At 32.9% G+C, this 25376-nt stretch overlaps 3 protein-coding genes and 1 non-coding gene across 4 annotated transcripts; 2 read left to right on the top strand and 2 right to left on the bottom strand.

Annotated features, from left to right (window-relative positions):
• The first annotated feature begins 5558 nt into the window (after positions 1 to 5558).
• On the top strand, positions 5559 to 6295 carry LOC105953245 (uncharacterized). The gene has a single exon (XM_012976898.2). The coding sequence runs from the start codon at positions 5618 to 5620 to the stop codon at positions 6149 to 6151; it is 534 nt and encodes a 177-aa protein (XP_012832352.2). The 5' UTR covers positions 5559 to 5617; the 3' UTR covers positions 6152 to 6295.
• A 538-nt stretch (positions 6296 to 6833) lies between these two features.
• Positions 6834 to 6907, bottom strand: TRNAN-GUU (transfer RNA asparagine (anticodon GUU)). The gene has a single exon. It is a non-coding gene; the product is annotated as a tRNA-Asn (tRNA).
• A 2025-nt stretch (positions 6908 to 8932) lies between these two features.
• LOC105953346 (RAN GTPase-activating protein 2) lies at positions 8933 to 12101 on the top strand. Its single transcript, XM_012977010.2, has 2 exons — positions 8933 to 9171; positions 10278 to 12101. Exon 2 carries the CDS (start codon positions 10289 to 10291, stop codon positions 11897 to 11899), a length of 1611 nt encoding a protein of 536 aa, XP_012832464.1. The 5' UTR covers positions 8933 to 9171; positions 10278 to 10288; the 3' UTR covers positions 11900 to 12101.
• Positions 12102 to 12549: 448 nt separating this feature from the next.
• On the bottom strand, positions 12550 to 19611 carry LOC105953344 (putative ATP-dependent DNA helicase CHR12). Its single transcript, XM_012977008.2, has 12 exons — positions 19055 to 19611; positions 18576 to 18732; positions 17799 to 17863; positions 17141 to 17329; positions 16862 to 17011; positions 16200 to 16583; positions 15596 to 15855; positions 15291 to 15509; positions 14960 to 15167; positions 14705 to 14858; positions 14015 to 14617; positions 12550 to 13412 (listed from the first exon to the last, which is right to left on the bottom strand). The coding sequence occupies exons 1-12, from the start codon at positions 19310 to 19312 to the stop codon at positions 12727 to 12729; spliced, it is 3333 nt and encodes a 1110-aa protein (XP_012832462.2). The 5' UTR covers positions 19313 to 19611; the 3' UTR covers positions 12550 to 12726.
• Positions 19612 to 25376: the final 5765 nt, after the last annotated feature.

Here is a 25376-nt window from a genome sequence, read left to right as displayed (position 1 = left end):
GTGCTCAATTGAGCTTCACTCTTAGCATTTTACTAATTCAGGACATACAGACAGACCTCCCATATTAGACACTATTTGTTTCTTGCATCTTTGCAAAATACTAGGATCTATGAGTGATCCTTAAATAGATCTGAGTGAGCTCGTTAAGAGAATATCTCGGGAAATGATCAGATGCTACATGAAGTGATTATTAACCGCTGATTTGTGCACACGCACCACACATCTGTATGCATTTATGTTTACTGGGTGATTATTTAACTTCATTTACAGCAGAACCTCGATAAATTAATAACCTCTATTAAATAATAGTTTCTCTTTATCCCGATTCGATAAGACGTATTAAATTTTTAACTCGATAATCTAGTAGTCCGCTTAATTAAAAGAATTTTCTTAATTCCAACTATATTAATTTGTAGAGGTTTAACAGCATATACATATACACTTGATAATCACATGTTGTGAACAACACGATGTAGGGTTAGGCCGGTCTTGAATTTCGATAGGTCAATTGGAAAAATAAATGATGATTACATTGCCCTATTCGATATATTATTATTAAATTTATTTATTGTTGGGTAGTACAATAATATACGAACATTTAGTATTAGACTTTGTCTACTAATTAACTTATAAGTAAACATATTCACCGTCACGTCACATCATACAGCTGCTGGTAATTGACTTGGCCTTTAACTTGGACCATATTTGTTTACGAAAACCACCCTAAACTTATACTAAATAATGAAAAATACCCTCACATATCTGTAATAACCAAAATCTCTCTTCAATTAACTGTTGATCGAGTTTTTTAACAGAAAATGTGTACAATCTATTATAACTTTTGTTAAATAGGTGAGAAATAAAAGAAAATATATGAATTGTGTGAACTCTATTCCTTGAAATAAAAAAAAAAAATCTGAGAAAAATCACACTGTAAAGAATTGGTGTAAGACGGAAACAAACACCAGGGGATTCTTCATAATTACGAATAGGTAGAGATGTTTTTTATTACTTAACCTAAATTCAGGGGTTTCCATAATTTACCCACACTTTCATCGATATGGGTTGTTTCTCTTCGGTTCGGGTCACAATCTCTTGTTGGATGTTTTGTTTCATTTTTGTATATTTTATTACATCATAAATAACTTTGCCGTAATACATTCATCGTACATGCTCACGTGATGTCGATGTTTAAATAGGAATTCTTTATTTTTGAAAAAATAATCTATATATATATTTTTATATTCTTTTTACCATCACAAGGGTAGAATATATTTAGACCACGGTGTCATAAATATACACGTGACGCATGATAGAAATAGAAATTTGTGTGTATATGCTACCCAAGGTCATACTAAATTACTAAAAAACCCTTTTTGTTTGGTTAATTATATTTACAATCATACATCGACTAAGAATTTTCTTACACGTTCTTTTTATTGTTAAGTTCGACATAATCTTCTATATTACGTGGAATTTTCTCCATTTTTTACTCGTTTTGTGCAAAAGTGTAGTTTCTGATGCAACACAATCTGATATTTACAAGCCAAGAGCCACATCTTATGATCATCTTGTTTCAAAATATATAGCTCAAATGAGTTAAAACGGGTATAAACTAGAGAATATTCCACATAATTTAGAAGATTCCATTAAATTTTGACATCGTAAGGGTGAACCTATAAAAAGATTCATAATTGAGGGATGCAGGTTGTAATTACCCAAACATGAAAGGATTTTTTTCGTAATTAACCTTAGCTTAAGAGGATGACCGTAATTTACCCTATTAATGTATATTAACATAATCTAGATTATTTATAATTACATAAGTGTCGTTAACTTAGATTATAGCAAATCTTTCATTCAAAGTCTTCTATACAAACCCAACCAAATCGTACTTTTGAGAGCTTTTTATCTTTAATTTAATTAGTAGTAGTAGAAAACTATATATTGTCTAGGTGTTATTAACAAAAAATTAACAAAAAATTTCGTAACTTAACCTTAGCTCACGCAGCCCTTCTTGCAATGCGTCTTGCGATTGAACTTGGGTGGCAGTCAATCATTATTGAGAGCGATTGTCTGCATATTACGGAGTTCCTTAAAGAAGGTGTGGCCACTTCAGCTCCTTATGGTATTTTTATTGAGGATTGTCTTACTGTTTTACCACTTTTTCAATGCTGCATTTTCTCGTTTGTCAAACGTACCGGTAACTGCTTGGCTAATGCCATTGCAAAAGCTACTGACCTTAATTGTAATGAAGGTTATCTCCTTCCCTTGAACTTGGCTATATTTGCCTAATAATAAAATTGACTTCTTATCAAAAAGAAATGTTAAATGTCGTTTCAATTTTACTAATGTCGTTTTGACTTCGAACCTTATTTTGGCATATTTCTATTTTGATTTTGGCAAAATTCGAAACACGAAAACTGTAGTTATTTGGGTTAGCTTTCTAATCCAACTTAAATCCGCTAGATTGGATGTCGTGTGACAAAGTTATGCATGAATGAGTCGCATTTTGAATTTTAGATACCTCAGTACATCAAAGTTGTGGGCAGTATCCATTGATTCATGTATATCTTTCTCGTTCGACATCCAATTTTGGTGATTCAAGTTGGATTGGAAAACTAACTCAGAATACTACAAATTCTCTTTTTCGGGTTTTGCAAAATTTGGAATTAACAATGATCAAATTCACATTTGAACTCATAACAATATTATTAAAGCTCGAACGACATTTATTACGTCCTAAATAAATAACTAGGTGTAACATTTAATTTCCGATTAATTGACTTGCCCTTTAACTTGGACCGTATTTTTGAAGTGCATTGTTTTTTCTCTTCGATTTTGGGTCATCTCTTGTTTGAATGTTTTGTTTCATTTTTCTATATTACATCATACATATTTAAAAAACTTTGCCCAATGTAATTATTTTGGCTGTAATACATTTTAATCATATACATGTTCACGTTGGATGTTTAAATAGGGACTCTTTATTTTAAAAAAATATATATATTTTTTTATATTATTTTATTCACAACTTCACAAGCATCCTGCAAGGATGATCTAACAGATTTGAGCAACTGAGTCTGTGTCAATTGACCCAAATTCGGATCCCCTTACCAACGATTGTTATGTTGAGCTTGTCTCACATGGTTAGCCTAGTGTGGTTTACGTCTTTCGTATGGTTTGCAAGTTATTATACGATAGACGAATGATATTTTTAGTGAATATACAGTAGAACCTCGATAAATTAATAATCTCGCTTAAATAATAATTTTTTCTGGTCCTGCCTCGGTGTAGACATACTAAATAATTAGTTAGATAATTTAATATTTCGCTAAATTAATAAAATTTTGTTAGTCCCGACTGTATTCACTGTATTTTTCATTGAAATTCTTCGATACAAATCCAATCAAATCGTACTTTTGAGAGCTATATATTTATCTTAATTAATATAATTAGTAGTAGAAAACTATATATATATTGCCTTCAAAGCCAATTAAATTGTGGCAGGTGTTATTAAGAGAAATTAAAATAAAGTATGCTAATCTCTAGGGTTAGCTAACAATTTAATATCCAAACTCATTTCTCAAATGCCCATTAATTCATGATTAATAAAGTACCCCAAAAAAAAAAAACCTTCTGCAATGACTTTCCATTTCTACAATCAATTAAGAGGGTGTTTGGCTAAGCTTATTTTAAATAGCTGATAAGCTTCTATGTTTGATAAGATATTTTAAGAACTGATAAGCTGTTACATCTTATTTTTAGGATTATTTTGTAGAGTGTTTGGATAATTAGTTTATTTTCTATTTTTACTCATTATAAGATCTTAAATAAAAAAGTGGTATAAAAATATTTTTTTAAAACGATCTTATTTGCTCTCTTATTTTAAAAAAAATAAAGATTTTTTTTTTTAAATTTACCAAACACTTTGGAAGAGCTTAGAAGCTCTAAAACATCTTATAAGCTTAGCTAAATCGTCACATGGCATAAGTACTCCGACCCAAATAACAACAACAACAACAACAACATCAACAATAATAATAATAATAATAATTATTATTATTATTATTATTATTATTATTATTATTATTATTATTATTATTATTTTTGGGCTTATTTGAATTGGGCCTTGAAATGTAACCAAAAATAATTCAGCTTACAATTATGTAAATAGCCCATGTAAATTACTATTGTGGGCTGTTTCAATTTTCAAATATGCCTTCATTTATTTGTCTGTGTATATATATATATATATATATATATATATATATATATATATATATATATATATATATATATATATATATATATATATATATATATATATATAATTTGCTTTGTAAATACTAACTGAGTAACGTTTTAAAATTCCCCAGCCGCTTTTATCATTGGATTCTCTTTGTCAGCGATTTTTTATTTTTTAGAGAACTGTGGCAAATAAATAAAATCGATATTTTTTTATTTAAAATAAATGATTTGCTACAGTGTGATATTAGTATATTTCTCAAATTAATGTTAAGTGTATTCAGACACTAATTAAGAAACCCTAGTGCGCTCTCACAAGTCCCGAGAAGCATGCATGTTCAAGATAAATCCACCAAATCAAGGAAAAGCAACCGGTTTTAAATTTGGCCAAATTACGGCCACACCCTGAGATAAGATCAAATTACGAAAAACCCTCTTATTTGGGTAATTACAGCCATTCCCCTCCTTTTAAATATTTTTACATAACATTTATGTAGTTTGGTTATTTACCGAACCAAATCGTATATTCAGTTTGGTATACGGTATGAAATGTTGGCGTACCGAAATTTCGGTTCGGTTTTACCGATTTAACATCCCTAAATTTACCTCCGGATGAGTTTTTTCGTAAGATAAAACATAATTGAAGAGTGACTGTAATTATTCAAATATGAGAGGGGTTTTCGTAATTTGACTAAAACTTAGGGCCACAAACTTAGGGGTGGCCGTAATTTGCCCTTTAAATTTAAAAATGCTTAGTAAATCAATTTGTCATACATCATTTATGCCTAAGCTAAAGTATTAATTACTCATGAGATCGTACACTTGATGAAGTACACTTTTGTTTTAAATTAACGATCTTCCAAAATAACTATCCGCTGAACATACAAACATATGGGTGTATGTCATTATATGTAGATCAATAGTGCAAAACTACATGATGTATTTCATCATGTGTAAATTCTACAAAACTGTATTATATGACGGCTAGACGTTACATAGTTTGCCCCAAGGCAAAAAAATGATTTTATAAAATATATTGAATAAATTACACCAAATATAATATAACAGTATGAATTGTACATAATTCATGCACAAACTCTCATGTTTTACTATATATATTTCTTTTTGTTTACAAAAGAAAAGAAAGAAGAAAAAAAACATGTAATATGCAATTGGGTTTCCTTAAATTATGCCTTTTGTCGCTCCTTTTCAATTATTTCAAAAGCTTTTTTTTTATTTTTTATTTTTTTATTTTTTATTTATATATATATGCACAATTGTTCTCATAACATGATATTTAATCTCACTATATATACTCCAACGTACAAATAAACTCCTCAATTATTATATTGTCTCTCATTAAAAGAAAATGTTCTCCCTCGAGAAATCGAACGCCCCCGATCAAATCACGAGCCCCCGAATATCGTTCTCCTCCGATTTTCTCGACGAGAGCAACTTCATCACAATATGCCCTAATCAACACAAGTCAATACATCCCTTCAACTCCGAATTCGAGTTTCTCTCATCAAGAAACGATAACTCAACAAACATATCGATGAGTACGGCCGACGAATTGTTCTGCGAAGGCAAGTTACTTCCCTCGAAGCTCAACAGAATCAATTTGATACCGGAGAATATTCCCGAACGGGGCAGAATCAGCTGGTTCGTCGACGATGATCCTTCCCCTAGACCCCCGAAATGCACTGTCTTGTGGAAAGAGTTGTTGACCAGGTTGAAAAAACAACATGGGCCCACTAATTTGTCGGAATCTTCTAGAACTTCACCAGGTGATCATGTTGTAAATAATAAGGAGAAGTGTGTGAAGAGAGTTATCAAGAAATTAGGGCAAGAGAAAAAAAGATCAATTAGTGGAAGAGTAAGGCCAGTGCTTAAGGGAAGGTAGATTAATATTAATTAATTAATTATAATTAATTAATTATAATTATTGTGGAAATGTTGTTTTTTTCTTCTTCGATTCGTTTACTTGTTTCGATTTCGTGTTTGTGGCGTCTTCTTACGTATGAAGTGATTTTAATTCGCAATTAAATTAATCTTGATGAATTGGTATATTAGATGATGATTCCTTCTTACGTATGAAGTGATTTTAATTCGCAATTAAATTAATCTTGATGAATTGGTATATTAGATGATGATTCAATGTTTTTTGTGTTAAAAGTTAATAATTATTATTTGTTTTAGCTAATTAATTAATTAATTTCCAAGAAGAGATAATTGTGAGACATGATCCAGATGATATGTAACCCCACTTAATTTTGTTGGGGCCTAATACAACCAAAAGAAGCAAAAATTATAAAATAAAAGCAAAAATTGGAAAATGAATAGAAATAATGAATAAAAATCAAAGAAGCAAAAATTATAAAATAGAATAAAAATCAAAGAAGCAAAAATTATAAAATAAAAGCAAAAATTGGAAAATAAATAGAATAAAAATCAAAGAAGCAAAAAAATTGGAAAATAAATAGAATAAAAATCAAAGAAGCAAAAATTATAAAATAAAAGCAAAAATTGGAAAATAAATAGAATAAAAATCAAAGAAGCAAAAAAATTGGAAAATAAATAGAAATCGCTAGAAGAAGGGGTCGAACCTCCGGCCTTGTGGTTAACAGCCACACGCTCTAACCAACTGAGCTATTCCAGCTTTTTGCTTATAATTTTACAGGTAAAGTTATTTATTCATGGTACATATTTATTTTATTTACTAAAAACAATTCTTTTACAAATATGGGGTAATTTTGGATATTTTTATTTTGTTTAATTTTTTATTCAGGGTAATTTTGTCATGTCCCTTAAGTTAACAACAAAAAAGGAAATAAGGGGCAGTGTGCTATATAGAAAATCACACATGAGGTTTTTGCTAATATTTTTAACACGAAGGCTTTTTCGGCATTCGAGATTACACACGGGTTTTATGCAATTAGTTCTAATAATATGTATACAATCACCTACAACTTACAGTGTGAACCAAGTACTTGAAGCCCAAATAAGAAGCCCAAATACTTGAATCCCATCCTTTTTTATTTGATAATTCGTAATATAATTTTGGATTTATTATTAATTTTATTTATTTATTTATTTTATTCATTATCAGAAAAACACACTACCCGAAAACACAAACTAAAAAAAACACGCACTACACCTTTAATACACACTTAAAAGAAAAATGCACTACACAAAAAACATACTACTCCTAAAACACGCACTCAAAAACCACACTACACTGAAAAAATACACTGAAAAAATACACACTACACCGAAAACACACAATAAACACACACTACACCGAAAACATACACTAAAAAAACACGCACTAAGAAAAACAAAGTACACTATAAACACACATTAAAAAAAAACACTACACCGAAAAGACACACTAAAAAAACACACACTACACCAAAAACACATACTAAAAAAATCGCAGTACATCATAAACACACAGTGAAAAAAATACACTCCACCGAAAACACAATTCATAATAAACACAATACACAAAAAACACACAATAAAAAAAACACACACTACACCGAAAACAGAAATAAAAAGAATACACTACACCGTAAACACACACTAAAAAAATACACACTACACCAAACTCACACACTAAAAAAACTAGATTTTTGGCCCGTGCGATGCACGGGATTGAACTAAAATTAATACAAAGTAAAGTTCAATTTAAACGACAAAATTGAAATTTCAATTCATTTTGATATTTTGCTATATATGTTGATGATAATCCCCTATCCATAAACCTTTTTTTTTCCCATATTTATCAATTTAACTTTATATTTTTGATGTAATATGGTTGTATATTTATCTTATCTCAGTTAATGTTGAAGTTTGACGGATCTTCTTCTTTATCACCCATAACGGGCCTCAGTAAATTTACTGTAAATCAATGATGCCATTAAATCTCAAGAGTTTATCATGAGCGTCTTTACTTTTATTAAGGTAAGAACCAAATATTTTTCTAAACGATTAAATAATTTTTTCATCAAATTAATATTAAGTAAGAATGACAATTTTGGTGGAAAAAGATACGTAAATTTGGGGCGAAAAAGTCTGGATATTTAACGGATTTATTAAACTTGATTATATTAAATATAGTAAAACAATAAAATTAATTAATTAAATAAATGAAAATTATAATTTATAACTATCAAATGATGAGGAAAAATTTCATAGGATTTAGCAAGAGCAACCTTACCTATATTAATAAGAGAGCAACTTTACCTTTATTAATAAGATAAGATCCAAATATTTTTCTAAACAATTAAACCATTTTCCCATCAAATTAATATTAAAAAAAATGACAATTTTAGTAGGAAAATATCACTTTTATTAATAAGATAAAAACCAAATGTTTATCTGAACATTTAAATAATTTTTTCATCAAATTAATATTAAGTAAAATGACAATTTTAGTGAGAAAAGATACATAGATTTTGGGCCATAAAAGTCTAGATACTTAACAGATTTATTAAACTTGATTAAAATAAATATAATAAACTAATAAAATTAATTAATATAAGTAAATGACAATTATAATTTATAACTATCAAATTAGCAGAAAAAATTCCATAGGATTGAGCAGGAGCAACCTTACTTTTATTAATAAAATTATGTCATCCTAGGCCTTTAGAACATGCAAGAATTGTTTTCCCTAGAAGCGCATTTTAGCGTGATAATAAAGCAGGACGTGGCCACGTGTCGTGCTTCCATTGGTCCTCTCATCTGAAAAAGAAATTTGTGAAATTTTGAAAAATGTATCAGAAAATTTCATTATCTTCCACTTTCCCCCCAAACATTTCATTTCAGTTTCGGCTTTTTCTCATTTCTCCCAAACACACACACACACATTCAAGCCGCAACTCGGTGCCGGAAAACGCAGAGAACCGCGAGAAAGAGGTACTCGCATTTTCCCTTTTCTCTCTAATTTTTTTATTTATTTTTATTTTTTACTCGCGAACTTTATTAGATGCCCTTTTTCATGTTAGGGTTTTTAGGGTTTCTGTTTTCACTGCTTCACACTTTCTGTAAGTAAAACCCACACACGCAGCGACGCACTTCCAATTTTATCTGTGGGTTTTCGTATATTGTACTCCTTTCGAGCTGTTGAGGTTTTATTCGCCAGTAATTTAATAAAAATGTGGATTTTATTTTGGCTGTTTCCCGTAAAGATTCGATTTTTCCCGTGGGTCTCTTGTATTTTGATGCTTATACTTCGTTTAGATCTAGATTTAGTGAGGCGAAGTTAAATTGAAAAGTGAAATGAACGATTGCTTGATTTCCTTACAGTTTTTCCTATTGGATTTTTTTGGGAAATCTGCTCAAGTAATATGATGAAAGAAGTAGAATATATGAATGGATTATTAAATGCTAGTCTGAATTGAAATTTGCTGTTTGTTTTACTCAATGGGTTGTTTTAATTTGTCGTATGCCCTTCAATTTTAGGTCCCCTAGAGATTTTAACACGGTAGCCCCTTTTGCTTGAAGAAAAAGAGCACGTCGTTTGGGCATATGCATACTTTGTATTTCATATCTATAAAGTATTATCAATGCCTATTGTGTTTTCCCGGACCCTACTAAAAAATATTACAACTCAAAATAACATGTCAAATGGCAAAAAAGTAAAAACTTCAAGATATCTTAACTGATTAAAAATGTACGAATGGAAGGAGTTAAAGAGTTCAATCTCAAGTTATTAACTGTAGGATGATTGTAATAACTATGAATAAATCATCCTTGGATGTTAAACACTTCGCCTTTTCTTCTTTCTATGACTCTGTTTAGCCTGGTTGACTATGATGGTTCATTATGAATAAGGATCTTATGTAAAAAAGAGATATATTTGCTGCAGTCGTGATGTTTCAGACAATGTATCTCTAAATCACTTGAATTTCTTTGTTCTGCTGCTTTTGATCCTACTTTGGGCTTATTGGTTTGTCTTGTGTACTAGCCTTGCAATTAACATGCTACAAGGATTTCACATTTTACATCATTCTCGATCTTAGGTTCATTTGAGATGGACACCAAAACACCAAACGGAGAACGCCGCCACATCACCATCAAGCTGTGGCCCCCTAGCCAGAACACAAGGCAGATGCTAGTCGAGCGAATGACAAACAATCTCTCAACACCAACAATCTTCACCCGCAAGTACGGCAGTCTCACTAACTCTGAGGGCTCAAAACATGCCGGACAAATCGAGGAAGCAGCATTCGCTACTGCAAATCAACACTACGAACAAGAGCCCGATGGTGATGGCAGTTCTGCTGTGCAATTGTATGCCAGAGAATGCAGTAAGCTAATATTGGAGGTTCTCAAAGGAGGTGGCATAAAAACAGAGGAAAAAGAGACGCTCGAAGTTGCCGAGGCCCTTTTCGATATCTCAAAGGGACAGCGTGCATTTATCGAAGAAGACGAAGCACGAACGCTTTTGAGTCCCTTAAAAGAGCTCGGAAATTCTTACACTAAGATTTGTTTTAGCAATCGGAGCTTTGGTCTTGGTGCAGCTCATGTGGCGGGACCCATTTTAGCTTCGATCAAGAACCAGCTGAAGGAAGTGGATTTATCGGATTTTGTTGCGGGTCGGCCTGAGGCTGAAGCTCTTGATGTAATGAACATATTCTCCGAAGCTCTAGAAGGTTCTAAATTGACTTGTCTGAACTTATCCGACAATGCCTTGGGCGAGAAGGGAGTTCGAGCTTTTGGGAAGCTATTGAAATCTCAAAACAGTTTGGAGGAACTGTATCTGATGAACGATGGTATATCGAAGGAAGCTGCTCAAGCTGTTTGTGAACTCGTCACTTTCACTGATAAACTCAGAGTTCTTCACTTCCACAACAATATGACAGGCGATGAAGGTGCTATTGCAATTTCCGAGATTCTTAACCGTTGCCCTTTGCTAGAGGACTTCCGATGCTCGTCCACCCGGGTTGGTTCTGAAGGTGGGGTTGCATTGACTGAGGCACTCGCGCAATGCAAGAACCTGAAAAAACTCGATCTTCGAGACAACATGTTTGGCGTAGAAGCCGGTCTGAAGCTGAGCGAGGCTCTATACAAACACGCGTACATAACCGAGATTTATTTGAGTTACCTCAACCTCGAAGACGATGGTGCAATTGCAATAGCTAATGCGCTCAAAGATACGGCGCCTTCGCTCGAGGTTTTGGAAATGGCTGGGAATGATATAACTGCGGAAGCTGCCCCTGTTTTGGCTGAATGCATAGCTACAAAGAAGTCTCTTGTGAAGTTGAACTTGTCGGAGAATGATTTGAAGGATGTCGGCGCACTTCAGATAAGCAAAGTATTGGGAGAAGGGCATAACAAATTGAAGGAAGTCGATATGAGCCAGAATTCTTTGAGGGATTCGGCTAAGTTTTTGGCAAAGGCATTGATTCGTTTGAGTGGGTTCGAATTTCTGAATGTGAACGGGAACTTTATTTCTGATGATGGTATTAAAGAGTTGAAGGGAGTTTTCGAGGGATGCCTCCATAAACTCGGGCCGTTGGATGAGAATGACGTGGACGGTGAGGATGAAGATGACGATGATGAAGGTAGCGAGCACGATGAATTGGAAGCCAAACTCAAGAAACTCGATGTCAATGGAGATGAAGAAGAAGAAGAAGACTAAAAGATCTTTAGTCGGAGTAGCGAATCGGTAGTTTTAGTTTGATGGGACATTTTTACCCTTAATCCGCTTAAGCTTTTATTTTAGCACCATTTATGAGAGATGAAGCTACTTTCTGAGAATTCTATGTTTTGAACTGGCAATGTGGACTTGGTGAGTTTTGGTACCCTGTTTTTGGGACCATGGTAGTATTATTTATCCTTTATGTGTTTTTTCAGTAGTGTTTAATTGCCCTTGCAAATTGATGATGTTGAATTTCAATTGACTAAAAAAATGTTTCTAAAAATCATCGAAATATCCAAATATTTTTTTTTTTATATAAATATTTTTTAGCACCCAAATACAGTGTAGAAGATGTTTATTTATAAGTAGTGAAGTAATAGTTCATCTAGAATTTGATTTATTAATTTTTGAACAATCAAGAAAAATCAAAGAAATTGTATACAGAAATCGTCGAAATGTCCAAATATTATTTTTAATCTTTTTTTTTTTAACAGAAATACAACTGCAAAATATGTATTATGAAATAGGGTATTGCTAGACATAACCAGGTATCGAGCCCTCCGTTTCACGGTAAAAAAAAGGGTCAAATGTCGGATATCCCGGACATTTTCGATGGTTCCGGACAGTTTGAATCATTTTTATATCAAATCTAAACAAAAATAAAGCCAACAACTTCCATTTACCAAGTGTATCTAATACAGCTATACTTCTTCCAAAGTTCTAATTCCTTCACAAAATAAATAAAAATAGAAAAAAATAAAAATAAAAGTACAATCTTTTTCTTCTTCTTCTTCTTGTTTCCCATAATGCAATAATAATAATAATAATCAGGTCAAACTAGACCTCTTCCTCTTATGTGTTTTCCATGTCAAACCACTGAATCCACTACCCAATCCCACCCCACCTTTTCTCGAACTCTCGCCTTCCCTCCGTTGAGAGCTCTGACCGTACACTTCGTCTTCACTCCCTTCCGACACCGTTTCACTCTTCAAATCCGCCACTTTCTTCTCCTCAACAACACTATTACTAATATTATTATTATTATTACCGATAACAACATTAATATTACTCTTCTTGGGTGTTTCGTTATCCAACACCTGCAAACTCTGACTCTCTCTCCTCTTCTTGCCACCTGTACCCCTGTTCGAAAAAACCTCGTCTCCACTCCCTACAGCCTTCCTCCACTGCGAATCACTAATCGCGTCGTCCCTAACAACCTCCTTTCTAAGCCTCTTGCCCGTGACAGGTGTGTCAAAGTCTAGAGAGCCTTTGTTCTTGCCTGCATTTATATCGGACACAGCGTAAACCCATTCTGGTACTTCGTGTTCTTCCATTAAACGGGATCTGTAATTCTCCCTCAATCTCCTCTCTTCGTCCATTTTCTCGAACATCCAAAACTCCTCGTCCGATCGAGCTGCCAAACGGTTGATTTGTCTCTCGCTCGGTACATCTGTTCCGAGTGCACTTGTTCCTCTACGCATGATTTCAACCAGCATTTCCTTTCTGTCTTGAGCTGTGTATGTAATGTAAAATGATTAGTGTTGAAATTCGATGACAGAAGTATAATGTAATTAGGGTTTACTGTGTTTACTCTAATTGTTAAAGAACTCCCCATGTTGTTAGTATTAGTATTAGCAAATTGGGGGTTTGTGTACTAAAAAAGGGGTGGGGTGGGGGGTTGTTACTATTTTATAACGCAGGGAGTTTTTTAGCGATTCGATATAACAAGGGGTGCTGAATGCAATAAACTCAATGTAATTAATAAGCCGCACTTGATTGCAGTCAAACTAGACAAACAGCAAACCTACTTTATGTAGTCATCTAAATTACTGCTGTTAAACAATTCAAATCTTATCTTACTATTCGAGTTCAATATTTACTCGTTTCGAACCAAATCTGTAAGGAAATCTTAAATATATATAAAAAAAACTCTACTTAATTGGTAGATTTTTGGTTCGGTTCTTACATTTTATATTCAAGAATCCTTGTTATCTTTTGAGAAAAAATCTGAACTTAACTTATAGATAATTAAATATAATGAAATAATTTAATTTGTCGAAGTTTTGCATTTCTTAAAAACAGGAGAAGTAATTTTTTTTACTGTAAACGACAAACCTGTGGAAGTAGTATTGAACAATCCAGCCTGGATGACCTTGGCATCAATACCCATTTTCTGCTTAGCTCTTTCCAGGATAACCTCTTCGATAGATCCAACACTGACGAGCACAAAAACTCTGACCTCCTTCTTCTGCCCAATTCGGTGGGCCCGATCCTCCGCCTGCTGGTCCATCTGAGGGTTCCAATCACTGTCGAAAATTATCACAGTGTCTGCAGTTTGCAGATTCAGACCAAGTCCTCCTGCGCGAGTGCTTAGAAGAAATATGAAGTAAGGCGAATCTGGAGCATTAAATTGCTTAAGCAATTCCCCTCTGTCACCAGTGCTGGTAGTGCCATCGAGTCTAAGAAACTGATAGCCTTTTAATGAAAGATAATCTCCAAGAATCGTCATAAGTTTGGTCATTTGGGAGAAGAGAAGAATTCTATGTCCAGCTCTGTGAAGTTTGGGGAGTAACCGATCAAGAAGTTCAAATTTTCCCGATGACCTCACTATATCCTCGTTTCGCTGCGTAAAATAGTCAGTTAGAAATAGGTATGGGTGGTTACAGCATTTACGGAGCTGCATTGTCAGGTTCTGGAGGCTTTTGGATTTGCCACTACCTGCAAGATCATATTATATGAAAAAACTTATCCCAATAAGGAAAATTCTGTATTTTCTCAATATGAAATTTTCTGAGAAATTCTCACCGTGAGCCAAACCAACCCTCCCCATTTCGGTCACTTGGCGGTAATAAACTTTCTGCCATGCAGACATGTCGCATTTAAGTATGACCTGTGTTTTCCCAGGTAGGAACTTCTCAACCTCGTCCTTCTTCCTCCTTAATATAAACGGTCTGATGACCTGAGAAAATATTGCAAATATTGCCAAATTGGAGATTAACAAACTTATGAATTAGAAGGTTTGGAGAAGTGTACACACACAAAGAAAGCAAAGATATATACATGGTGCAAGCGGCGAATGACTAGCAGCTGTTCTTCATCTGTTAAAGAGACATCGCATTTGTCGGCAAAGGGAGCATTAAACCACTCCTCAAAGTTTGCAACCGAATTGAATATGTTGGGAAGGAGAAAATTCAGTAGGGACCATAGCTCCTGTAAGCTATTCTGGATAGGTGTACCAGTCAAAAGAAGCCTCCGCCTAATGCGATAACTGTCAAAAGTTCAAAACATATTCTAATTAGAAACACAAAATAGGCACTTAGAATGAGAACTAATACGAGAAAATCCATAAGTGACAGCTCTAAATAGATGCCAAAAAAAATGACTAGAATACCCTGAAACGAGAGTCCGTGCAAGAACGCAGTCGAAATTTTTTAGTCGATGCCCTTCATCGACGATTAGGTAGTTCCAGTTAATTTTCCTCAGGAATGCTTTGTCTCTAATAATAAGATCATAATGGGTAATTAAAACATTGAACTTTCCTTCGCCAGAGTACTCTTCTTTCATGGCCTTCCTTTCATCTAGGCGCCCATCATAAAGAACAGCAGAGATGCTGAACAGTCGAGAAAGTTCATTAGTGCTGAAACATTAATTCACAAACAACTAATAGCTTAGGAAAGATCTCATTGAATAAATTACCTAGGAGCCCAAGTCATAAATTCGTTAACCCAATTTGGCAGGACTGCTTTTGGGGCGACAATCAAGTGGGGCCCAGTCACACCCTTGTTTTCTATGAGATAAGCAATCAAAGCGATGGTCTGAATAGTTTTCCCCAACCCCATTTCATCAGCTAAAATTCCGTTTAGGTTGTTATTGAATAGTGACAGCATCCATTGAAGCCCCTCTATTTGGTATTGTCTTAATTCTCCACCCTGAAGCATGCTTGGTTGCTCGCTCACCTACAAACAGGTCTTGTCAGCTTAGATCAGCATTTATAAATAACAGAAGAGCTAGTAACTAGAAATTACAAATTCTTTAAAAAATCATATCATAGCAGAAGCGAAAATATGGAAAAAAAATATTGTCCAACAATCCTTTTAGGATTAGTAAGAAAAGAAGACAGTTGTTAACTTCCCCAATTTTTTCGAGTTTATTATGAAGGGAATCATATAACACATGTATACCAAGAAGGATGAGTGAAGAAAAAACAACATAAAAAGAGAGGAGAGAATCATTTCTCTAAAATCGACACAAAATCTCTAGTTACGGAAAAACTTGTCAGAATTAGATCATATAATAATACCTTCTCCTGGATAGAATGTACAGCAGAATTATACTTCCGTTGTCCTTCTAGTAAATCTCCCGTCTTTGCTTTATCTTCAGATTCATCATTAACCTTTTCGTCTTCTTCTGGAAGTGATTGTGCTGGTGTATCAGTTAACTCAGGCAACTCAGATTCCGGAACATGCTCAGGTTCGATGATGTCATGCCCGGCATCTTTCTGACGTTGTACAGCAGCTCCCAGCCGAACTAAGAGATCATTAGTTTTTCCTAGGAGCATTGTCAATCTTTCGTTCTTGCTCTCCTCAACCATTTTCATATATGCTTCTTGATCATCGGATTTAAGAGCTTGGAACCTCAACTTTTCAGCTCGTGTAGCTCGTTGCCTCAGCCTTCCATGCCAAGCCTGCTCAAACCACAAGATTGTTTTGACTACAATGTACAAGATATGTTGCAATTCCCATTTGTCGAAAATGTGAAATTTTTTAACAATTTTATTTATTTATTTATGGTCACCGTTCTTGTTTTCAGAACTTATATTGTTTAATTGACAACATAATATTAGCTTTAAATAATGTCTGCATTTAATTGAGATATCTTTATACATATAACATTTGCTTGTTTCATGCCATACTACTACTCTAAAGAAAGAACAAAAAAATAAATTGTAGAAAATAGCCATGCCTGAACACCATCATTTCTCTGTTTTCGTCGTTTCTGGGAAGCTTGTCCTTGCATTTGGAGTTCACGTACAGCATCAAGTAAGTCATTAAAGAATTTCTTTTTCCTAGTTTCTATGCGGTTCTTTTCTTCTTCCTCGAATCTCGACAACCTCTGCAGCAAATCAAATCATGACTTGTGTGACTCGATTGAAATAGAAACTTTTGACGCATTATATATATTCTTTGAAGTCCAGTCGTGAAACTTAAAAATTGTTAAAAATTCAAAAAGACCAACTCTAACCTCAGCATCTCGTTTCTTCCTCAGCGGATCATCGGCATCCGTGGCAAAAGCATCTCCAATACCATATAAAGGGCGACGTAATCGCATCATGCCCCAATCAAAAAGCTGTTTTTCCGGATTTGCACAGTGCAGACGAAGCCAATATTCAGAACCCACTTCACAGCGCACTTTGCGCTGGAGCTCAGCTAACTGATCGTAACAATAATTCATAGTCAATTAAGAACTGGAACCATCATAATCTGATGCTTAAATTTAGGCACAGAGAACAGCATAAGAGCTTCTTGCTTTCATGGATGGGAAAAAAATGAACAACTTCAAATGACAGCAGTGAAATTGGAAACTTGACACAAATTTGGCTACACTTGGACCCCGCCACACCCCCACCCCAAAAAATGAAAAAGAAAAAAAATCCAAAATCCCGTTTCAGGTAAATTCAGTAGGAAATACAGGATAACTGGATAATACATGAGGAGAACATGATATACCGGTATCTTTTCAGGCAGCTCATTACTACCAGCAGAACATAATTTTTCAGAGGAGTTATAAAAACATGACGAATTTACCCCACATGATCCAGAGAGCCTTTTCCTTCTAAGTGTCATGATTCTTTCAACCTAGAGTCAAATGATATCGTTGTTACTAAGCAAATAAACTATACCTTAAGTCCATAGAGTTCGAGCAAGCATCTTGACTGCAGCTCCTCGCCTCCGCTTGTGGGCAACCCTGTTCACAAAACCAAATAAGCATAGAACATCAATGGCAAGCACATATTGTATGTGACAGGCGAAGAATTTTAAGAAATAAACGAAGAAAAATCAGTCATCGGCCCATTACACGCACATGTTGACAGTGTTTTTGGCTTGTGGGGATCTACATGGAGTTGGTTTTGCAAACCCGTGTTTAGTTTCTTTGTATAAATAAGTTACAAAAGAGGATTTGTACACCGGACGATTTTTATGCAATTATTGACAAGTTCTTTGGACCCTTGCAAAATACAGGATCTATTTGGATTTGGAATCAAAAGATTCTTAATTTAACTGAAAACTGACTTCCAGCTTTCGTTCGCCACAAACGAGATGGACGTGAAATCCACCACAACGACTCAAAAATGGATTAAATTGAGAGACACAGCTTTGAAATCTATTGCTCATTGGATAATGGGTTTGAAATCTTTTGCTTAAATCCAACCATCCAAATGCAACCTAAGTTCTTACTACAGAGTAATGACATATAGTCGAACTATTTACATATATGCCTAGGCAGGAGTCTAGCATGCACCAATTCTATTAAAAGGAAGATATGATATAGATAGATAAAACATCAGCTACCTTAGGGCCAAAGAAAATCAGAACCTAGCGATAGTCGCATCAAATGAACCATAAACAATTCTGGAAAATCAAGACTTTTTTACGGAATAATTTAACTTTGTAGTTACCCTCAAGTTCGGTCAATCGATGCTGAATTCGGCTCTGATACCTATTTCCCTTTAAGTCTGTCAATCTAGAACCAGGCAAACAACTCGATCTCTGCTTCGACACTGCATCCTCGAAGTCCAACATTAACTCATCGTAACTTGAAACACCAAATTTACCCTGCACCATTATTAGTGGATCAACATCAATATATCGTCAAAGTAAAAGTAAGTCCCATCGCTCGAAGCCTAAAACTGCAATCAAGTAATCAAGATTTACAAGATACAAAACTACTAAAAACGCAACCCCGGTAACTCCAATCAACAAACCTAAACGAACCAAATTATCGAAAAGCCGAACAAAAACTATAATGGAAACTAATAGAAATAATGCCAACAAATCAAACAATAAAATAGGGAAAAAAATAACAATCCAAAACCTCAAGTCTCACGCATCATCCTAAATTAGAGAAAAAAACAAAGGAACAACAAAAATCACTAACCGTCCGCGGCGGCGGTGAAGCCGCCCCATTGCTGACGTCACCCTCGGCTTCAAATTGAACATCGGCGTCCTGGCAAATGGAGGAAACGGCGTCGTAAACGTGTTGGGGCAGAGGCAAATTGCGGGAGAGAAAATTGAGGGCACAAATCAAGGTCTTGGCGCTGTGGAGCGGGGGTTCGGAGTTCGGGTCGGGTTCGGGCGAGGTGAGGCCGAGTTGCTGGGAAGCAGAAGGCTGTGGCTCCGCCACCTGTGCAGCCATGGCGGGAATTGAGGGCCAGAATACGGCGTCGTGCTGGGGTTTTTTTGAAAATTATTGCCGAGCTTTTCTCTCTTAACGGGTTTAGTTTTTTTTTTTTTTTTTTACGGATCCAAACCCCCAAAAATTGCGTAAATAGAGAAAAAAAGGAAATTAAAATTTAAAAGATTTGTTTTTCGCTTGTGGATTTAATTCTTTTTTTTTTCTCAGTATTATACTTTTGGCTGTTTGATTGAGGGGTTAGGGTTATCTGTTGATGGAATTGGGGGTGTGTGTGAAATTACGGCAATGTCCTTCGCCACAGTATGCTGTTTTTCGCTAATTACGAAACCACCCTTCGTTAATGTACAGGAGATAAAAGGAAAAATTACGGAAAACCCCCTAAACTTACCAAAATAATGAAAACACCCCATCTATCCATAATTACTAAAAACCCCCTATGAGTCTATGACTAACTATAGAAAATGTGTAAAGTCCATTATACCCTTCGGTTAAATATGTTAAAAGTAAAAGAAAAAAATCTGAAATATGTGAAGTCTACATCCGGATCTCGAGCAAGGCCGTGAACTTCATTAATGATATCTACGAGAAATTGATGTAGGAGGTAGACTCGACATTTTTTTGCGAATATTCCCTCGAATCAAGAAGATTTTGTGAAAAATCACACCATAGGAAGGTTCATGTAAGACATAAACAAACGTCATGATGATTTTAGTAATTACGAATAAGTGGTGGGGTTTTTCATTATTTAGCCTAAGCTTAGGGGGGGTTTTCGTAATTTATCCTAGTTAAAATAATTGAAATTTTCAATGAATATATATATATTTTAGTCATCGTTTTTTTTATAGCCCATTTATGATGCATGGGCCTTATAACTAAAGCCCGATTATCATAATTGCAGCCCGAACTGCATATACTCAAAGCCCACTTCCTTACAACCCAATTTTCAGAAGTACAATCATAATCATATGTTTCACCCTTGAATTAATATATAGTATATTCTATTTATGTCTATATATAAACCTTATAAATTCAAATATTTTAAAAGAGTTTAGTCCTCACTGCAAGAAAAAATAGCATTTATATTCAAATATTATTCGATGTTCTTGGATTAATAGAGTTATTTCAGATTGCTTGGTCGATGTAAGTTCAATCTGAACTGAACCACGTTAATTCTTAAGTCAAGTAGACTGTTAAGTGAAGATTAATTGCGCATGCGCACACACTTAAATATTTATAAGAATATATCATATTTTTTCGCTTCTACTTCCATTTTATGCCACTAATTCATTTTTTCGTCATGTCCCCTTTTCAAAATTCAACTATTCATTTTTTAATTTTATTATTTTTCGGATAGTGTAGCATGATCGTGCCCTCTTACTTCTATATATTCCACACTGCAAATACGAAAATCGTGGATTCGTCTCTACAAAAACCCGAACGAAAGAAAATCGGGAAAAAAAAAAAAAAAAAAAAAAAACTCTGATATATGTAATATGACCTGGGAAATAAAAATATAGGCTATATATAGCACATAGCCGCAATTTGCTTCCAAACACGACTTAGTATAAAATGGACACAGAATATCTGCACTAGGAACACTGTCTGAACAATTCTGATGTCAACAAATTAATTTTCAATGTTTTCCGGTGAATGATAGAAAAATTAAATTACAAAAATATCTATTCATTTATCAAGAAAACAAAATTTATTGGTATTTGCAATCTGCAAAACAGAATTTTAATTTAACTAACTTTAGAATATGGATATGGATATGAACAAATAATACTTATACAGTTATATATATATATATATATATATATATATATATATATAAAAGGCTGTAATTATATATAAATTAAATAAAGTGTTTCTTCTAAATATATTAAATGAATTAATAAATTCGATTTAGAAATTTGGCAACAATAGTAAAATTGAGAGTTGCTATTCTTGGAAATTAGGTTGTACATTTCGATGTTTCAAGATTCTGTTTGTCTCTTTGCTTTCGGTTAATTTTACTAATACTACTATTAAATAATACTAATGATGAGAATTAATTATGATTAATATTCCCTGATTGAGTTTCGATCTGTACACTAATTGTGTCTTTCTGGAAAGCTAAAACCTAGTACCTCAAATATTAACTAATATAAATTAATTTTCTCAAAAAAAAAAAAAAAACTAATATTAATTAATTAGTTTCATGGGCTGGAGAATTAGTACCAAGTGTTTGCAAACGTTTTTCAAAAGTGATTATAAGTTTTTTAATGTTTTAAAAAAAACTGATTTTGAACAAAAAAAGTTTATAATCACTTTGGAAATTAAAAGCATTTGCAAACACCACCTAAATCTTTTCACAATTTATTATCGAGATAGAAAATTTTGAAATATATCGATCGAACCTAAGAATCTAATTTGTGGTTGCAACGATTATTCGATATACTGTAGAAAAAAAATAATATTGACAGATTTATTACAATAATTTTCATATTTTTATTTAAAACATATTTGACGAGCCTAAATAAGTACACATATATAATTCATTATTAAAAGAATTAATCCATGATTAAATACACTGTTCACTCATTTACTACAAAACTTTGCTACAGCATGGGAGGATTATGTCATAATTAAACACTAATAATAAATTCATATTAAACAAAATAAATAAAAATATTCGACGGTGATGCATATATTATAGCCCACCGTAGACTTTTCCTATTTAAAATAAAATAAAATAAATAAATGTGAATAGTGGTCAAAAAGATATGCTCAGCCATGCATGAACTGGATTCTGTTGTCTTTGTTAATCAACCTAAATAAAATATTAATTTTTTTTTAAGAAAAATAAAATATAATTATAAAATAAATTAAAAAAATTTCCAAAGTGCCAACTTTTTAGCCCAATCAAGGACACAAAGAGACGATGACGCATTGTGATTTAAATATTCTGCGGGAGTCGTCTTACTTTTAATTTAAAGTTTAATTTTATATGAATTAAATAAATTAAAATGGATCCTGATGCAAAAAATTGTTCATATATATCCAAATAGAGTTTGGCACAGGCTATTAAATAATAATAATAATAATAATTAATTAATTAGGAATCATGTGAATATCTGCCAAAGTTGAGGTGAATGTTTATTCTCATTCCTTAACATACTATGTATGCTCTCTTATTGGAACGGAATTTTCGATTCCCGCCGGTTTTGATTCGTAAAGTTTCGATTTTGGAATAATTTTTTTTGTTTCGATTTTCCAAAATTTTCGAATATTTTGGATTGGACTTTGGAATTATATAAAAAAATATTTGCAATTTTCGATTTCTGATCCGATTCAATTTCCGAAATTAATTCCAGAAAATTTCATTTTTTCCCCCCAAAAAAATACACCGATAAATAGTATATGAATATGTATATGTATATATAATATACTAGATCTTATTTATATTACTTGGTGTAAAATAAATTAAATATTTAATCATATTTTTACCTTATGGACCATGTTGAAGAGTTAAAGTCTTTAATTTGTTATTAATCGCGTAAAAGAAATCCTAGTTTCATCCTTTCGCTATTTCTCATGTAAAAGAAAGTCCTAGTTTCGACTTTATTATTTCGAGTTGTGGCATCAGAAAATAGGTGCCGTGTGCAATTGGAATAGTTATAGTAATTTTTAGAAAATATTAAAATTTATCATATATTAGCTTTAGTTTTATGATTTTATGAAAGTGGATTCCTCATTTTTTTAAAATTAAAAAAGTTTTCGATTTTTTTTAAAGTTAAACTTAAGTGATTTTCGAAATTTCCGAAATTCCAAAGTTCCCATGACTTTTGGAATTGGAATGACTTTCTCGATTTTGAAAATTTTAGGATTGGAATTGGAACTAGTTTTGTATTTCAGAAACAAAATGATTTTTTTTTTCTTTCAAAAATGTTAATTTCGTTCAGTTTCATCCCGACTTTAATTTCAGCCCTAGTTCTCGACACTCAACCCGGGTTTTTTGATATATATTTAATTCTCATTTATTTTCGTTGTTCGTAAATGATTATTAAAAGCATGACGTAGTCATCGATCTTTACGCAGTGTTTAATTAGAAAAAAAATTAAGATATAATTAAGCAAAAAGACAGATGGTATATGATGCTAATTAGTTGTCCTCTAGCTCTAAGTGGGGTGACCTAATATATGCTTAGTCGTGCTAATGGCAGAAGCTTTCTTTTTTGTACTTTGCATAATTAATTGAACTAAAAGCGTGCTCGTTTAGAGTTGCCAAGGGTTAAGTCTTGTTATTTATTTCTAAACTTGATTAATGGAATGTAATTAGGACCACATTAATTTTCTCATTAAAATTGTACCATACAATTGGCTTTTCATAAGCTTTTTCAGAAAAAAAGCACTTTCACTCTCATTAAACTTTTCTTGTGTTAAAAAATTTGCTCGGGGTTAACTAATCAATTGTTAAGTGTAATATTAGTATTTTATCTTAACTCTTAAGTGAATGTTGTTGCATAGTTACATAAATGTTAATTGAAAAAAAAAAAGTTTGATAAAAATTTACATATAAATTCACACATTTATGGTAGAATATAACCCAATTAAATTTACCAAAATTGGTTATTTAATCAAATTTACTATTGACCTAATATAAATAAATAATTTGATGTAACATCTAACTCCTCGAATTTAGAGGTGTAAATGAGCCGAGCCGGCTCGTGAGCTCGGTGAGCCGACTCGACAAAAGTTCGGACTCGAACTCGGATTTTTTGAGCTCGAACTTTCTGACAAGTTTATTAAACCACTCACATTTTTAGTTTATTTTGAGCTCGCGAGTTTATTTTTTAATATTTTTTTTTTGAATAACTAATATAAAATAATAAAGTCATATAAATAATTAAAAGAATAAATTACAGGTCACTTTTTTATTTTAATTTTTTTATTATAATTTTTAATAATAAATTTCTAATAATATTAATAAAAAATAATAAATAAATAAATAAAATACACAATGGCTCATGCTCGAGCTCGACAAGCTCGACTCCTCAAGCTCGAGTTCAGAAAAACAATACTCAAAGAGCTCAAGCTCGTCAAAATGAATACGAACTCAAGCTCACCAAAAGCAATCAAGCTCGGACTCGTTTACTCCCCTACCCGTAACTAAAGACCCTTCTTCAACTTGCATATAGTGGAACCAAATTTATGCTTTTTTCAAAGCACTAATAAATAGAATATTACTATATATATTACATCACTCTGCAATATTGGATATTTGGATAATTGTGTATGTCGTCGTTGAGCTGTATAAATTGATTGAAAATCTGCGCAACGGATAATTCACGTCAGACTATACACAAATTCTTCTCAAAAAAAAAAAAAAGACTATACACAAATTTCAAATCATTTTCCTTTATTTCAAAATTCCCTATTTTCTATTTTTCCCTCAAAAATAAAAAAAATTAGATTCATGATATGCATGAAGTAGGGACGCCTCACCATTTATTTTATTTTATTAATTAATTGTTATTTACGTGATATTATTTATATAAAAAAAAAGGTAATATATACAGAAAAAGAAAAAAAAAAATCAGTACAAATTTGAGGTCCAATTTTTTTTAGGGTTAGGTCACTAAATTTGTAGTTGTCTACTCACATTGATTCTACTACATAAATAAGTGGGAGCATCATAGAAAAGTTTATTTCATAAAAGATTAAAACAAGTGGTTTTGTTTTCCATAGGTTAACACTTAGCCGACAAATGAAAAAGGTTTTTGTGTTAGTGGATGATGATGATTTCATTAATTAATTAGCTAATTAATTAATTAATTAATTAATTAATTAATTAATCAATTAGGGTTTCTTGTGGTCTATTCTTGTATGGGAAAATTGATTTTCTATGTTGATTGTCCGTACGAAAACACATATTTGACGTCACAATGGTGGAACAAATTAACGAATCATCTAAAACCCAACAAGTAGTCCTTTACCTACTTGCTCGAATATATATATCGAAAAGTGTCCCGTCTCATGACCTAAATTCGATTCGCATGTTAATACTTTTTCACAATTTTTTT

Source organism: Erythranthe guttata, chromosome 7 (assembly GCF_056151865.1).
Source record: "Erythranthe guttata isolate IM_541 chromosome 7, IM_541, whole genome shotgun sequence".
Classification (NCBI taxonomy): Eukaryota; Viridiplantae; Streptophyta; class Magnoliopsida; order Lamiales; family Phrymaceae; genus Erythranthe; species Erythranthe guttata.
Note: the sequence above shows the minus strand (reverse complement) of the source record. Positions and strands in the feature narration are given on the sequence as shown.